At 39.4% G+C, this 18,707-nt stretch overlaps 1 protein-coding gene across 2 annotated transcripts in view; it reads right to left on the minus strand.

Moving 5' to 3' along the window:
* Nucleotides 1-18,707, minus strand: part of dennd1a (DENN/MADD domain containing 1A) — a 41,898-nt gene that overhangs the window by 18,444 nt on the left and 4,747 nt on the right. For both annotated transcript variants that reach the window (XM_080419714.1, XM_080419713.1), the window contains exons 3-9: nt 16,804-16,847; nt 15,803-15,852; nt 11,224-11,343; nt 6,709-6,778; nt 5,417-5,497; nt 4,536-4,589; nt 1,179-1,289 (exon numbers count right to left, since the gene is read on the minus strand). In XM_080419714.1, coding sequence (XP_080275840.1) covers nt 1,179-1,289; nt 4,536-4,589; nt 5,417-5,497; nt 6,709-6,778; nt 11,224-11,343; nt 15,803-15,852; nt 16,804-16,847 — 530 coding nt within the window. The remainder of the gene's footprint in view (nt 1-1,178; nt 1,290-4,535; nt 4,590-5,416; nt 5,498-6,708; nt 6,779-11,223; nt 11,344-15,802; nt 15,853-16,803; nt 16,848-18,707) is intronic.

The raw sequence follows: 18,707 nt of genomic DNA on the forward strand, positions 1-18,707 counted from the left end.
TTTTAAAGCCATAACCCTTAATTAATATAGTTGGTTTCACTTTTTTGTTTAGCCCGTTATTAGAGCAATTGTATGTGTGCATGTGTGTGTTTATTATTGTACTACTATACAATATTTTATATAATGATATATTATATAAAATATTCAAATATATTCGAATATTGAAAATAATAAAGCATTGAAATTCGAATGGGATTATAGAGAACTGACAGCCTTACTACATATTGTATAAAATTGTGTTGCAAATTAAACTTTTTCATATATTTCGTAGAAAGCTTCATAGACTTGTGTAGCGTTGTGTTGGATTCATGTTAATGTGTATTTTCAGACAGTTCACCACTTAAACCCTCAATACTTGTACTTGATGTGCTCTTCCCCCCCTACACCAAACCTCTTTGCCGAAAATAGCCGATCTAAAAGCTCACATGTGAGCTTGTAGATCTGCTATAGAGCATCGCAGTTCCCGCCCCCTCCGGGTGCCGGAAGAAAAAACTCAATGCATTTTTCCCATTGACATTTCCAAACATATTTGTATCTATTAATTTAAGCCTCGAATCAAGCCATCATGACATGACATGAATCATGACCATAAAACGTTTGATTCTGTGATTTTTTTTTTTTTTTAAACGGCAAAACAAGGGTATTTACTAAATATAGTATATCATATAATTAAATATAAAATAAAATAAAATCACAGAAAAAAACGTTTTATGGTCATGATTCATGTCAAGTCATGATGGCTTGATTCGAGGCTTAAATTAATAGATATAAATATTTTTGCAAATGTCAATGGGAAAAGTGCATTGAGTTTTTTCTTCCGGCACCAGGAAAAACCAGGAAGTGGGCGGGAACTGCGATGCTCTATTCTCGGCTAATGTTCCCCTCAGAATAGGGAGGCTAGGGTTCAAGTGGTTAACATAAAATAAATAGTTCCTATCACACTGTTGAAGACCCCTGAACTACCAATTATAAAGGCACAAATCCAATGAAACTCTCTTCAGACAAGTTCAGAGACCTCGTGGTTGTCATGAGGGGTGAAGACTGAAGGGCAAAGAACGCAGGGAATAAATGAAGGACAAACAGAGGTGAAGAGAGAAGGATGGGTAGAACATAAAGAGAAAGGAATGGAGGGAACAACAGTAGTAGAAACAGACAAAAAGGATGTGTATTCTACTTACAGTGCTTAGTTTGCTACAGCAGATGAGGATTCGACGCTCAAAAAGCATACTAGCGTACAGATGGAGCATGTTATTGACATCTACTGCTACAAAATACTCTGTTAGGTTTCTCTGCAAGGGAACAAACAATGACACACAACAAGAGGAGACACATTAGATGTGAAAGGCAGTGACCTGTAGACCACGTCTAATAGGGATGCACAGTGCTTTTTGGCAAAAATGTTGGCCAATAATATATGCATGGTGGTGAAATAGATTGATACAATATCAATATTGCAAAACAAGTTTACAGCAGGGTTTACCTTACACCTGCCGATGCAGACTTAAACAAACAAAAAAATAGAACATTCTTATTATCTAATCCCAGCAACGACCTAGTAAAACACCCTTCATTTTAGGGTTATAGCTTTCCCCCAAAAAACTATTACTGTACTATCTACAAATTTGAAGTGTTTGAACAACCGAAACAAAAACAGGCACTAGTTGGCAGGAAGGCAGAGACATTATATACGTGCGGTAAGAAGTTGTTGCCTAATATTTCTCCCCTCTTATCAAAAAACCCGGAAAAAAATAAATTAAAGCCATAACCCTTAATTAATATAGTTGGTTTCGTTTTTCGTTTTGCCCGTTATTAGAGCAACAGTTCAAATGAAAGCAGTGTCCAATGAAAACATTTGAGTGTACATTTCTCATACGAGCAGTTTGCTGCGAGCTGCTGCCTTTCAGCTATTAGTGACAACTATATAAGGGCTATCTGGTGGATATTGAACTTGTTATTAATCGGAAATATAAATGTGGAAGCTTCACACATTTCCGATGATAATCTTCATATAATTGGTCCTCGCTAATTATAAGATGGCTCCATTTCTGTCTACTCACTCTAGCTGGGTTTACATGGACCCTGATATTCTAATTGCCGGTATAGTAGGGTTAAAAGCTCAAACCGAATAAAAGTGCTCCATCTAAACACCTCAATCACAATGAATAAGATTGACATTGAAATCGGTTGCAGAGGGGTTGTTAAATCTCTTCACAACCGGTTTCAAAAGGAAAATTCTTCCATGTACACGATTTAACCTGATTACTACGTTATGTTCTTTCTGCGCATGCTCTCTGGCAATTTATTGTGTCATCTACACTTGCTTTTCCAACTAGATTAATTTGTTACGATGTTTTGCAATTCATCGTTTCTTTTATATTGTATATATGTTTTATCCTATCAATAAATGAATGGAATCTCTGTGCTCTTTGATTGGCCCAATACCTGTTCAATAATGGAATTGTACAGTATGCTATGCATTTTGCATTATTGGCAATACATAGACAAAAATAATTTTAGATTTCAGCTATATATACTCTTAGGATTTAGAACAGTGGTTTTCAAAAATAGCAGATCTACAAGCTTGTACATCTGCTATTTTTGAAAAATCTTTAAACATTTTGAATAATTTTGAATTTCTATGAGACAAATCTTAGAGAAATGACTGCAAAGCAGATTAAGACTCACTCCAGATTAAATGAAAGTCTGCACGGCTCAATAATATCATAAAAGTGACTTTTATAACACAAATCTTCTCTTCTGGGACCCCCGTGCCTGGCACTAAATAAAATTCAGATGGGGGGGTCCGCGGGCCAAATACATATCATTTTGGGGGTTCCTTGGCACGAAAAAGTTTGAGAACTACTGATTTAGAGGGCATTTGTAGAATCGGCCTCAGGTCTTAATGGGTTAATCATTTGCGCATGTCACACACACAGGTGATGTGACAGCGGTGACAGCTGTTGTGAATGAAAGCTTCGGCGTATGTAACCACCAGACAGGATTAGATCACATCCCATGTAAACGGTTGACCCAAAACCTTTAATCTGAATGATTTCAATCAGAATGTAATACAAGTGCCCATAGTATCTGTGTCTCAGAGAAGGACAGTGGACGGTTCAGAAACCTGCCTACCAGTGACATCATCGGTTGGCAGGTTTGGCCATTTCAAACAAGATTTTATCGACGCAAGAACAGTGGCTTCTATGTCAGCGTGCTAACTTTGCAGGAAGCGAAAGGCTGTAGTTTCTATTAGCTTGGAATCCCCATCGATGATGTCACAGGTAGGCAGGTTTCTGAACCGTCCACAGTCCACCAATGAGACGCAAGGTGAGTGGACAGATATGGTGCCATCATATAAGCAGCATTAGTGAGGACCAATTATATGAAGTGCTAAACACACCCATCTGTTCAATAACGCAACTCTAAACCTTGATGGCTGTTCAATAACCCACAAACCAACAGTCAGAAGTTTAGGAGTAGTTTTTGACCCATCCCTATCCGTCACACACCATATCAAAAGCATCACAAAATCTGCCTTCTTCCATCTGCGCAACTTAGCCAAAATTCGTCCAATACTCTCTCTTCCCGATGCCAAAAACCCTGGTCCACGCTTTCGTCACTTCAAGAATAGATTACTGTAATGTACCCTCTTCTCCGGTCTACCATCAACAGCAACACATGACCTTAGACTAGTCCAAAATGCAGCAGCTAGAGTACCAACCAGAAAAAGGAAATACGATCATATCACACCAACAGTCATAACACTACACTGGCCGCCGATATAGGCCAGAGCCGATTTCAAGGTGCTACTCCTGACCTACAAAGCCTTAAATGGACTTGCTCCATCCTACATGTCCAGTCTAATACAACCTTACATCCCTGGACGACCACTACGCTCCCAGGATGCTGGTCTCCTCACAGTCACAACACATAATAAAATAACAGTTGGGGGCAGAGCATTCACACATCGTGCCCCCTATCTCTGGAATGCTCTCCCTACAGCTGTTGGAGATGCCGACTCCTTGGGTATTTTTAAATCTAGGCTAAAAATCCACTTTTTTTCCCTGCACTATGGTTTCCCCAAGTCTATTTCAAGGAGGCCACCTCTCCTTGCCCTGTGGTTTTTAACATTGTTAAAATTTTCCTTTCTTTTTAGCTAATATGTAATTGTTTTCAGCTGTGCCCTGCCGCATGGCAATTGTTTGACCATGCGTGCGGGCATATTTTACTATGTTTCTTTGCTACTGTGTTTTTTTTAAATGATGTTTTTGTTATATGACCTGTTGTGAAGTGCACAGAGACCCCGTGGGGTGATGTTGCACTATAAATAAAAATAAACTGAACTGAAACTCCTTTAACCCACTTTAAACCCCTATATCCTTAGTTTGCCAAAAATAGCTGATCTACAAGCTCACAACGTGTTGTGTTGTGAGCCAACTAGATCAGCCATTATTGCCAAATGTTTGCCCCAGAATAGGGACGCTAGGGTTCATGTTAATGACACAAGAGGGACAGACACATTTGACCATACTCACATTTTCTGGGATGCTGGGAAGTTCTCTTATGTTAGGCACAGTAAAACAGGTATACTGCAAGGGAACAGGCACAGTGATGTTTATGTATTTGATTCCATTAAGACTGGTAACGCATCTGTGTCATTTTGGAGTTCTTTGGCTAATTCAAAAATCCGCACTAGTACGCTACGAGCTTGTAGATTTAAAAAAAAATAAAAAAATCGTGAACATCTGTGCAAATCTCTAATATATTATCTATTTTGAAGCGAACATTTTTAACTCCAATATTTGCTTCTGGGGGTCCCTGGAACAAAATATTTTGAGATGGGGGTCCGCGGCCAAATACATATCATTTTGGGGGTCCTTGACATGAAAAAGTTGGAACACCACTGATATACGGAGCAACATACTGTTAGGATTTAGAAAACATTTTTAGATATGTATTTGGCCACGGACCCCCATCTAAAAATATTTTGTTCCAGGGAACCCCCCAGAAGCAAAGTAAAATATATTTAAAAGATTTGCACACATGTTCACGATTTTTCAAAAATAGCACATCTACAAGCTTGTATATTTGCATTTTCTTTTATAGCCAAAGAAATCTAAAATGACACAGATGCGTTCCCGGATTGAATGGGTTAAAGTGTGTTGGGGAGACATTAAACACACAGAAACAAGGAATAAAGTGAATTCAAAAACAGCGTTCCCAAGCTTCTCAACAGACACAACTTTTCCACAAGCACTATAACCACTAAAGCCCCATTTCAAAAATAGCAAATAGCTCTGTGACATGAAGCTTGTAGATCGGCTATTTTAGCTATTTTTGAAAATTATTGAAAATGTTCGCCTAAATAGGGACACCAGGTGTTATAAGTGGTTATAAATCAAGCAGTCAGGCTCACCATGCTGAGATGAACGGGGGTCCCAGCATCGGGGATGGGCAGTGTGTGTAAAGACACTAATAGCTCTTGCCATTCACTCTCCTGAAAAAGGTCACGGAAAGCAAGAACCACACAATAATAGCCAGTTACACATACAGTACAGTACATACAAACAGTATTTGTTGCAATGACCATGATATAACTGTTTTAATAACAATCTAATATTGAACAATTGCTTTATTGTAGCTAGTAGTTATATGCACTTATTTACACATAATATGGAATAGGCCCGTATGTGAGGTGTTAAGTATTTTTGTTTTTCCACCCCTTTATTAGGGGGTCAATTCTTGACAAATGTTCCTTGACCAATTACAATGGTGGGGCCCGTGATCTCGAAAAGCCACTGGCCCAGAGGGCAGAGCCAAAAGACTTCATTTCCGTCCATAGTTGGTGCCACAAATGTCACCGTTTGCTGCAGAAACATATTTTTTTTCACCAAATTAGGTATAAATGACATCATGAGACATGTGAAAATGAACGTCAAACAAGGTTTTGATATTCCATGCGGGTTGCCTCGAATTGGCTTCAAACAGTAGTGCGAGGGTCCTATTGCTTACAACAAAATGCAATATCCAATCATCCCCAAATTGGAATCGCATGTTGAGGGGCCTCTATAGAGTGCAGCTCCAAAACCACTTTGACTTCTGCCAACAAATGCTAAAAGCTGCATGGTACGTTGTTGAAATGCTACCCTTCCCCTAAGCTTCCTTCCTGGCCAGGCAAACCCAGCCTGTTGGAGATAAGCGCTTTGAGGAGCACACTTTCAGGTTGCCACATCATCTCCTGCTGAAGAGTGTCACCTAAAACCTGATATGTCCAACTGTCCATCACTGAACACTTATGGAACAGCTCAACTGTGAGTAAAGCAGCCTCATGTATTGCCTGTTCCAATATGTTCTTTATAACATTTTCATATCGAGGACCCTCAAATTGATATGCATTAGCCTGTAGACCACCATCTGAAAACATGTTGTGCCAGGGACCCCATAAGAGGAGTTTTTTTGGTTGTTAGATGATATTTAGAACATAATTCTACAACTGTCTTTACTGTTGAAGAGAGTAAGTCCAGAGAGAGTAAAACCTGTGATCAGAATAGTCATTCTTATACAGTCTCCCAATTAGTTAAATAATAGACCAAAGAAATGTATAATTTTTTCTCTCTCCATTTTCTCCATTTCCTGAAAATATGGAGATACAAGGTTTCTGCATGACAGTAACACTAGTTTGATTAAAGCAGCTGACTTGTTACTGACCTGGCCTTTGATAGTGTAATCTGCCAACATGTTGAGCAGCTTGTAGAAAACTTCAAACCAAGGCAGGTAGCTGGGACAAAAAAACAAAACAAGATTTTTGTTAGCTTCTTACACTTTGATATACTAACTGGGATTATCCCACAATACAGCCACATTTTTTTACATGGTACAAATATGTAACAATCACTACAGTATTTTCCATCAACATTGGAAATATTGGGAAATATTCGAATATTGGGAAAATATGTATATTCGAATATGAAAATTAATATTCGAATTAAAAAAACAGTTTTATCTTAATTTATTTGTTATGTTTATTTGATAGGGACAATACAAAAAACAATGTATGAAGTTATAAAAACAAACAAAAGATATGTTTTATTGGATCCGAGCACTCGATACATTGTTTTTGTACTGTTTCTGTAAAAAGAAATGGGAAAAAAAAGTTAAAAAAAATATATATATATTTTTTTATAATAATAATATCCGAATACATTTGAATATCTGCCAATTTTTAAGACCAATATTCGAATATCATTTCTGAGGAAAGTTAACAGCCCTAGATAATGTCAGAGAATGCACTGCCGGGTAGCTCAGTCGGGTTGGGAACAATAGCATATTAGCAGAGTCACCACAAAGCAACAAGTGGAACATTATGCATATTCTAATCAGTCTGTCTGTCTGTACCAGAGGGAGCTAAAAAAAACAAAACAATTGCATCTCAACTACAGTATGAATCAGAATCATCTTTATTATCAGGTGTAAAACAGTGCGTGAAATTAGTTTTTGTGCAAGCTCCATTGTTTTTGTTATTTCCATACAAAAAAAGAGAAAGGGAAGAATAAGAGAACAACAATGTATCTACATATTTACACATAGTATGTTTATCCGCTGCGGCATGTACCGCTCCTTTAACCACATTAACCCTGATATCCAATCTTAGTCTCTTTTTGAATAACTACGTTTGTATTTATTGTATTCAGACGCTTTTAAATGTGTTATTTCTATTCAGACTGAGAGAAGAGACTTGGTGTAGATAGAAAAAGGTGTAGAGCCTATAGAGCACATGGGGGACCCCAGTCAACAATGGACATAGGCTTTAAGTGGTTAATGTTTTGTGTAAAGCACTTTGAATTGTCTTGTTGCTGCAACGTGCTATACAAACAAACCTGCCTTGCAGTAAACACTACAAACACTCTTAATTTTACCCAACAGTCAGAATTACTACATAAAGCCTACCAACACAGTCAACCCCCACTGTCTCTATAGCAGTGGTTCTCAAACCTTTTCATGTCAAGGACCCCTAAAATGATGTGTATTTGGCCGCGGACCCCCATCTCAAATATTTAGTTCCAGGGACCCCCAGAAGCAAAGATTTGAATTACAAATGTTCGCTTAAAAATATATGTATCCAAAAGGTTTGCACAAATTTTCACGATAAAAAAAAAAAAGCAAATCTACAAGCTCATAGCGCGGCACTCTATGAGCTGTGCAGCACTATGAGCTTGTATATCTGCTATTTTTGAATAGCCAAAGTATAAAAGTTTCAATTATTGTGACGCTATTAACACATTTTGCTGGGGACTAGGCTTGGGCGATATACATTTTTTGAAACCGGTATTTTTATTTAAATTTTACCGCGATTTTTGGTATTACCGACCAATTAAAAAAAGTTGTAATAGCGCGTGATAGACTGAATTTCCCCATGATCTGAATGCTATATTTCTTATCCACCGCTAGATGGCAGCAGCGGGCATTATTAGAGCCGCCAGACAGCACACATTGTCCGCATGCATGCGATGCGATATAAACATTTTCATAAACATTTTTTAAATAACGAAATACAACGAAAATACAGTAACTTATACTGTAGCCTTACTAACACCCGGAACCGAAGACCTGAGCCCCGAACCGAGAACCGAGCCGGTTCGGGGCCAAAATATTGACATGTCCCTCGGGCACGGGTCGGATCAGTTCCAATTGCCACGGTTCTCGGTCGGATCCATTTGAAATGGATGGACCCGTGAGGACCCGACGACCAGCTTTGTATTATTATTATTATATTAATCTTTTTAACCTTCGGTTTTAAAATGAGACCAATGCGTTGTAAATTACGCTCCCAAATCATATCGCCTGTTCTCTCATAGTTTAATGTTAACAGCCGATTGAAACGCAGCCAATCTCACGCGCACCGCACTGCAGTCGCCCCAAAACACAGTCGCCCCATAACCTCAGTAAACTATGCCTAAACCTAACCTTAATCCTAAACGTAACCTCATTAAAACGGTGCCAAAATCTAACCTTATTTCTAAACTTAACCTCAGTAAAACTATGCCTAAACCTAAACTTATTTCTAACCTTATCCTCAGTAAAAAAAAGACAAGAAAATGGGGGCGAGTGCGTTTTGGGGCGAGTCTTCCGGGCGGCTACCCTGCGAGCTGCGTAGTAACACCATGGAGATTTTTTGGCTGGTGAAATGCAAACAAAAGCCACCGGGAAGATGCAAGTTGGAACGTCGTCTGTGTGGATCATGTTTATGGACATAATCTGCGGGGACAGACGGTATAAAGTCGGCGAAATGTTGTCTGTCTGCAACACAGAACAGAATGCACGTGACGTGACGCAGCTCGTCTGTGATTACTCTGTTGGGGCGGGGGGAGCAGGAGTTGACTGAAACACATGGCTAATCTGAATACCACGGTGATTTTAGCTATAAATGAGCTCCGGGTCCAGTACGGGTCTAGAGACCCGGTCAGACCGGGTCTAATACATTTTAATTATCCTCGGTTCGTTTCGGAACGGGTCCAGTTTGCCTCGGTCCCGTTTCGGGCCGGGTCCACCTAGCACGGGTCCGTTTCGGACCGGGTCCAGTAATTAGGATATTTTCTCGGTTCCGTCCGGTCCAATTATCCACGGGTCAGTTTCGGTTCGGAATAAAGTAAGTAGAAAAAAGTTATTTAGACGTTTATAGGTACAAAAAAAAATCTAAAACTTTTTTTGTATTTTGTATTTTATTTTATTTTTTATAAAATACAGTATAATGACGGTATGCGGTATTTTTTATAATACCGGTATTGTCTTTAGATATCGAGATATACGATATTACCGGTATATTGCCCAAGCCTACTGGGGACCCCCTGGAACCCCCCCCCCCCCAAGGACCCCACTTTGAGAACCAATGCTCTATATAGGAACAGTACTTTTCAGTTCATACCGAGCTACACAGCTGTCAACTGTTTGGCCATCAGACTCCACCTCCCCCCTAGCACTCTCCATTCTCGATGCTAGTTTACTATACAAATATATACACGAATATTCCTGAAACCCCCAAGATGGACTAGTGCAAGTGAAATGTTTGTGACCAGTAATGTACCCACCTTTCATGCCGTATTGAGGAATGACATGTTTAACTCATTCAGTGCCACTGGACATCTAAGACGTCCGCTAATATAAGCCCTGAGTGCCACTGGACGTCTAAGACGTCCAATGAAAAAAAAAAATATATATGTTTATTTTATATATATATATTATTTTTTTTGGAGAAAAAAAAATCAGAACCCAAGATATCATGATTTGAAAATATTCTGCCCCATTCACTCTTTGTTTAACTTCTTACTGAAAAAGGCTTTATCTTGGCTCCTAAGCACTTTTTTTTTTACAATGAATTTTGGTTGTGGCACTCAGAGCCAAACTGCCATAAATAAGCCGGGCACTGAATGACTTAAATGTATGTGTAGACGGATGGAGTCAAAGAATATATTAATTATGGCCTTAACAGGGATCACACAGAGTGATGCAAGGTATTCCTCATGCTTCTGGAAACACTGGAGGCAATGTTTATGTTTTTAATTAGTGAAAACAGTTGTTATTGTCTGTTTTGTAGCTCTGTTTTTAAATGGACCTATTGTGTCTGAAAACAAGTTTATACATATACATATACAGATACAGCATATCTTAATCACTTGTTCTCATGTTGTTTCTTAGATTAGTTTTCTCTCGAACACAAATGCACAGAATGTTTTTCAGATGTTTAGACGGATGCTAGGTTATTTGTTTACCTGGTACCCTATAGTTTCAAATGTACAGAATGTTTTTTTTTAGATAGCATGTTGTTTGGACAGATGCTAGGTTCTTTGTTTACCTGGTGTTCTAGTTTCTCATTATTATATAAAAACGTATATCGTATAGTTTCTCAGGGGCACAACGTTGTTCTCTCTGCACTCTATGTACGGTAAGTATTTACCTTGTTGGTTGTTGACTAGATGTCATGCTTAATCTGCTTATTCCGTTCTCGCCCTTGTAAATCACGCTGGATAAGAGCGTCTGCTAAATGTCTAGAATGTCAATTGTACTCCTGACCAGGTCATGCACAATTTCTGGATAGGTGGCGTCAGTCTTGGACAGCACACACACACACACACACACACACACACACACACACACACACACACACACACACACACACACACACACACACACACACACACACACACACACACACACACACACACACACCTGAGGATGCAGTAACAGTTCTGGGCTCCTGAGGAGAGGCGACAGAATCCAAATCTCTGCTTGCTCTCTATGTCTGTCAGCACAAAGGTAAAGTTCTGTCCCACTTGGCTGACCGTCAGGCTGGAGGGAGAGAGACACACAAAGACAGGTGGAAAGAAAAAAGGTTGATTCATTTTCCAAAATTGAAAAGTGCCGCCTGCCAAGGCTTTCTGCAAAAGCTGCTTTAAATCTTCCCTAGGGGTTATAGGACAACTATACATACAAAACTCTCGCATATCGATCAGAGATTTCATCTGGTTTAATCTGAATTGAATATATGGGCTAGAACAGCGGCGAAAGCGGATTCTAACCACTATCACGGTTTCAATATGCCTACGCCAGACTATACAATAACTGAACAATCAGTAGTATACCCTAACGCCATATCTTCCCTGGGCATGCTATGGCCGTTGGCCTATCAGAATAGGCTGAACTGTGACCACATATTGTGAAAAGATATTGTGAAAAGAGACATTATAGCGAAAACTTAACGTATGGAGTATGATGTAAGCGAAATACAGGAGGACTGCTGTGAATAAGTAAACGACTCAGTGACACAAATCAACCAGCAGGGGTCAACGGGGACTACAGTGGTGGTTCTCAAACTTTTTCACATCAAAGGCACCCAAATTAATATGTATTTGGCCGCAGAGGCAGTAAATCACTAAAGTAGTGATTGGCAAAATGACTAAAATGGGAGAAGAAAACAGGAAAAAAAAAAGAAACGCATGGTAACCTCATGCACTCACTTTAATTGCGTATACAAAACAAATTCAATGTAGAGTGGAAATGAATATATTGTTCTTCCCACGATGGCTGGGGGAAGAGGAGCGCTTGTGTTTTGCTTTTCTATTTTTAGCTTTTTACCCCCCTTTCTCCCCAATTTTGTCAATATGCCAATAAAGTCCTCCCCACACACAGTTTGGGAGGATGTAGAGCCTTCGTCCCACTCCTCCTGACAGGTGCCACCCCGGCCCGTGAAGAGTACATGCGAGACATGGTGACATGAAAGACTTTGTGATCTCCAGGGGAGAAGACCTCAAGAGGCTGTTCGTAGCTGCAGTGGAGTCAGTATTGCTGTATGGGGCGGAGACATGGACCCTCACAGCACAACAGGAAAGGGCCCTGGATGGAGTCTGCACAAGAATACTAAGAATGGCTCTAGGTGGCACATGGACAGACCACATCATAAATGTGGTCCTCTAGTATACGGGGACCTACCACGGGTCACAGACGCGAACAGCCTTTTCCTGAGGAGTTTTTGCCAAGGGGCGGGGGGGCGGGTGAGTCAGAGCACAGAAGTCAAGGCACAGACGGCTGTGTTGTTGACGGACAACGGATGCACGCTTATGAGAAACAACAAAAATAAAACCTGGCGAAACAGTTGTGTGCATTAGCGCAAGATGAGGCTAAAGGAAACATTCAGACTAAATGTCCAGTTTGCTAATTCACAACTACTACTAATACTTTTGTATTTGAAACTTTAAATTTCTCTAAATATTATAAACTTTCACGACAGCCTAAGTACAAATATTATTTATGAAAAGGCTACCATAGGCTACAGCAGGGCTACTCAACTTAAGATGGCTCAGGGGCCACTCAGCAAAATACCAAAAGTCCAAGGGGCCGCCATAAAAATGACGGTCCTATTTTGGATTTTTCGATTTTGTAACGCACAAGAAAATGTACATTTTGACATCATATTCTTTTCACTGCACCAGTTTATTTTGTGTTGTGTGTATGTCCAGTGGCAGACACCTATCCTGGGCGCGCGGCAAAGCCGCGCGGCCGGAAAGATTTGGGGGTCAAACCCCCCCAAAAACCCGAAATGCATAGAAAACTATGCATTATACCTGTAACAATTGACGCACCTGTATGTATGTCTGTCTGTTTGTTTTTGAAAAATGTTTTAGCAACCCATATATTTGAACGGAAATGTATATTTTTATCCTGTGCTTTTTTTTTTTTCTTTTTTTTTTGACCATGAGGGGGCCGCCAAGACGCTGCGATCGGGCCGCATGCGGCCCGCGGGTTGAGTAGCGCTGGGCTACAGTGTCGGACTGAATGACTGAAACGTTTTTGTTTTTTTTCCTCTCTTGGTGTGGGGATTATCTGGCACATGTACAGTATGTATCTGTTATGAAAGAACAAGAAGAGAAATTGTATCATGAGTGAAACGGCTATAGTCCATGGGAAACCATAAACCTACGTAGGACTACATCTAAATGAGTTGCCATATTTACATTTCCTTACAAATTACAAATCTTTATAAGCTATATATTTCTGAGATGCATAGTAACATTGAAACTCCACAAGATATTCCACTACAGCCGTCTGTGTCTTGACTTCAGTGCTCTGACTGCGCTCGCCAGACTCTCTCCTCCCCCGCCCCAAATGGACCCATAAGGGTCCATTTGGTTCCATTTGTACACTCTCAGAGTTACACACCCACCATAAGGGGCCATTTGGGAACCAAAATGGAGTGTTTCTAGTGAGCCAACATGCACGATATCCGCACCCTGACCAGCATGGAACAGATCATTAGTATCATTGGTAACACCTGTGAAGGAAGTAAGAAGAGGCCCAATTTCTTTCCAATATGGCTGCTGTGCATATAGTAGGGGAGTTTCGAGGCTCCGTGAGCACCCCAAAAACACATCTCTTAAACCTGTTTTTTTAGGACCCTAAAGGTGTCTAGTTATGATTTCTGCTTGTTGCCCATGTAACTAATGTCCCATGGGGTTTATTTTTAACCCTTTCTGACACCTACCCCCAACCCAAACCATAACATGGAGATAACATAGAATACCATAACTCTTGAAGTAAACAACATACAGCAACAAATGAACAAATTTTTCTATATCATTTTGACCCAAGGAATTCATTTCAAGTAGTCCTCAAAATGGTCACCAAATGAACCCCATGGGACATTAGTTGACCTGGGCAACAAGAAGAAATCTTAACTAGACACCATAAGGGTCCTAAAAACATGGGGTAAAGTAGAATACACCTTAAGTATTTAATACAAGGATTAATATAGATGTGATTTGAACATTTTCTGTTAGTTTTTTACAGTTTCTGTCCTGAAATAGAGTCAAGACCTGCTTGAATCTTAATAATAACCACTTTAATGAATTACTTGGGTCAAAATTATGTATAGAAATGTGTTAATTTGTCTCTGTATGTTTACTTCAAGAGTTAGGGTATTTTCTATTGTCTCCATTGTATGGTTCGGGTTGGGAATAGGTGCAACACAGGGTTAAAATAAACCCCATGGGACCTTATTTGACCAGGGCAACAAGATTAAAACTTAACTAGACACCTTTAGGGTCCTAAAAGACATATGGTAGAAAAGAATACACCTTAACAATGTAGTACAAAGAGAAATATAAATGTGATTTAAAAAAAATCTGCTATTTTTTTGCTGTTTCTGTCCTGAAATAGAGTCAAAATGTGCTTGAATCTTAATATTAACCACTTCAATGAATTCCTTGGGTCCGAATGATATAGAAAAATGTATTAATTTGTCTCTGTAGGTTGTTTACTTCAAGAGTTATGGTATTTTCTGTTATCTCCATTTTATGGTTTGATTGGGAATAGGTGTCAGAAAGGGTTAAAATAAACCCCATGGGACATTATTTGACCTGGGCAACAAGAATGAATCTTAACTAGACACCATAAAGGTCCTAAAAAACATATGGTAAAAAAGAATACACGGTAAACGTTTAATACAAAGAGAAATATAGACGTGATCATTATGATTTCAACATTTTCTGCTAGTTTTTGGCTGTTTCTGCCCTGAAATAGAGTCAATATGTGTTTGAATCTTAATAAAAACCTTGGGTCAAAATGATATAGAAAAATGTGTTCATTTGTTGCTGTATGTTGTTTACTTCAAGAGTTATGGTATTCTCTGTTATCTCCATGTTATGGTTTGGGTTGGGGGTAGGTGTCAGAAAGGGTTAAAAATAAACCCCATGGGACATTAGTTGACATGGGCAACAAGCAGAAATCATAACTAGACACCTTTAGGGTCCTAAAAAAACAGGTTTAAGAGATGTGTTTTTGGGGTGCTCACGGAGCCTCGAAACTCCCCTACTAATAGAGCCTATTGTGTTCGCATAGACACTCTACAAAGCCGGATGCACCACGGTGGATTCGAACCTCCAGACTCCGCGGTGGTGGTCAGCTACTTTACCACTGCGCCACCCGAGCGCCAGAGAAGCGGTTGGCGTTTTTTAACTCAACAAGGCAGAGAGAACTTGAGGCTCCTGAGGCACGCCAAAGCAAGCTGCCCGCACCAAACAGCAAACGCGTTGCACGTTGACAAGCGCGCCGTCCGAGTTGGCATGCCGTGGTGGACAGAACCGATTGTCACTTGAAGCAAAACGCGTGCAGCCATCCTAGGAAAAACCATATCGCCTTCCCACTGTAGTCCAAATAATCTGCTAACACTTTTTGTGTATTTGCATCATGTGCACATGTGTGTGTGCGTGCATGCATGTGTGCATGTGTGTGTGTGTGTGTGCGTGCGTTCTACCTGTCCATGATGAAAGGGAAACAGAACCTGGGCAAAGTCTGAAGAGTTTCCTGTGGATCAAAACAAATCAAAAAAGGAAACAGAAACAATGACATAATTAAAAAAGAGAAACACAGCCAAACAGGAACAAGGTGAGCTCCGATCTGACACACTCGAAGGCTAGGGGTACGTAGGGCGGCTGAGGCTTGTAGATTAATGTGGCAAGATCACTGTACATAGTAGTGTGTCTTCTCAGACGCATCACAACGGCTCGTCAACACTGCAAGTTTAACCGTTCTCGTCTACATCTACTCTGCTACTGCTTCCGCGTGTGATCATGTGATATGAAATGATGTGAGGTGCTGCTTAATTAAATCTGCAGTGTGTGATGCTCCTTTATTGTAAAATCTTGTAGTGTGTTCATGTTTTTAACCCATTCAATCCGGGAACGCATCTCTGTCATTTTAGTTTTCTTTGGCTATTCAAAAATAGCAGATCTACAAGCTCATAGCGTGGCACTCGGAGATCTGCTATTTTAGAAAAATCTTGAAACATTTTTAACTCAAATCTTTGCTTCTGGGGATTCTACAAATGTTTTCTAAATCCTATTTTGTTAAATATATGTTGCTATAATATCAGTGGTTCTCAAACTTTTTCATGTCAAGGACCCCCAAAATTATATGTATTTGGCTCCCATCTGAAAACATGTTGTTGTTCTCTTTAAATAAATGATATATATATATACATATATATATATATATTCAAAGATTTGCACAAATGTTCACGATTAAAAAAAAATAGCAGATCTACAAGCTCATAGCGCTATGAGCTTGTATATCTGCTATTTTTGAATAGCCAAAGTATAAGATTAATGGTTAAAGTGGTTACACAGATGCGTTCCCGGTCTGAATGGGTTAAAAGTCCTTCAGTCACAATTGAGACCTTTGTCAATGTACTGAGTGGTATTCATTTCAAATGTTCTTCCAGAGTGACAGTTGTATAGCATGTATTGTATAGTGAACCTGATCACTGTAGTCTTCTGGGTACTGCCTCCGCACCTCCGGACCTGGAAATAAATGACACAACTAATTAGTTAACCGAACAATCACATACTTCAACACTGCTGCACGTCATAACTGATTATAAAAGGTGTTATGACAAGATAAATTTGATATTATTTTTATTTACTAGGTGTTACCGGTGTGCAGGCACACCACCGAATATGTTACCTGCACACCGATTTCTTTTTTTTTAAGTTTCTTATTTATTTTTTTTCCAAATAAAGTTAATTTTTTGTGTGGCATTCATGCACGTTCTTGTAAATTACTACGGTTGTTACAAATATTTAGTCGGATATTGGACAGTACAAACAGGTCGCATGCAGGGCACAGAGCCACAGAAGCGTATCACGTGACGAGAGTGGGGATAGGGAGAAAGAAGGCAGATGTGCAACAAGTTGCGCATCCTAGAGGCTGTTCAGTGCAGCAGGGAACATAGTTACACCAGTAACAGCTCTTCTTAAGCCAGAGGTGAACCAGTAGGTTTTCCTGGCAAAGAATATGTAAGTTAAAACACTTGCAAAGCAAACTAATCCCAATATGTATGTAGCAGGCCAATTAATGCCAACGTTGTTTTATTCTGCATTTAGTTTTTTAAGTCTGACTATATATGTTGTTTGTTTTTAATGGATTTCTTATTGGGTGATTTAGATGTTTGTATAGTGTTGGGTTGGTAATTGGCAATTGCACAGAGTTGGCTATGCAGGCCTGTTGTTTAAGACGTGTAACGTAAGCCTGTTTGTTATGGTAACCGGAAGACTCGCCCCAAAACACGCTCGCCCCCATTTTTTTCACAGACCAGCGGTTCTTGTATTCTTGTATTTGTTTTACTGAGGATAAGGTTAGAAATAAGTTTATGTTTAGGCATAGTTTTACTGAGGTTAAGTTTAGGAATAAGGTTAGGTTTTGGCACCGTTTTACTGAGATTAAGTTTAGGAATAAGGTTAGGTTTAGGCACAGTTTACTGAGGTTACGTTTAGGAATACCAGGTGAATACCGCTGGATTTGCCCCGGGGCGACTGTGTTTTGGGGCAGTCGTTTTGTTATTCTTTGTTACAGCATGTGATGCGTCCGTCATTATTCGCGAGAAGAACTATATTCTGATAGTAATCATTGCTACAGAGCGTTTGTTTGATCACAGGGGTCTCTCCAGCTCATTAGTAAACAGAATATAGTACATTTTCAGGTAGGTGACAAAGTTTAAGCCAATCAGGAGAGAGCACTGAAAATGCCTTTTCTGTTTAATAAAGAGCTGGAGAGACATGGGAGACTCCTTTTACTGAACAAACACTCTATAGCAATGAGTACTATCAGAATAGAGAGCTATTTAACAACACTTATTGTAACAAAAGTAAATCACTTACCCTACCTTTAATTAACAGTTTGAAAAAAAAGAACAGAGGTACAGACTGATTTATACAAAAGAATGTTAAAAGGACAACCCAAAAAAGCACTGCACTGTGAACTGTGTGCACTTTGTTATACAGGTTTCATACAGGTTTCACTAAAACTAAATATTATGAACCATATGGGGATATTCTAACACCGTTAGAACATCCCTATGTGGCAGGGCTTTTTGGACTAAATCTTAAATGGGGTTAATTAAACGGGGTGACAAGGGTGTAAGTGATATTTTTGCTTTTTTTGTTGAAATAAGTGTTAAATACATCGATATTCTGATAGCAATCATTGCTACAGTGTGTTTATTCATTAACAGTGTTACTGAGTGAGTTGCATCTCCCAAGAAACAGAAAATGCATTATGCTCTTAGCACCGAGTGCCGTGCTAAGAGCTTGTAGATCTGCTACTTTTTTTTTTAATCGTGAAAATGTGTGAAAATCTTTGAATATATATATATATATTCATGT

This window comes from Gymnoscopelus braueri (assembly GCF_963280865.1).
Source record: "Gymnoscopelus braueri genome assembly, chromosome: 22".
Lineage (NCBI taxonomy): Eukaryota > Metazoa > Chordata > Actinopteri > Myctophiformes > Myctophidae > Gymnoscopelus > Gymnoscopelus braueri.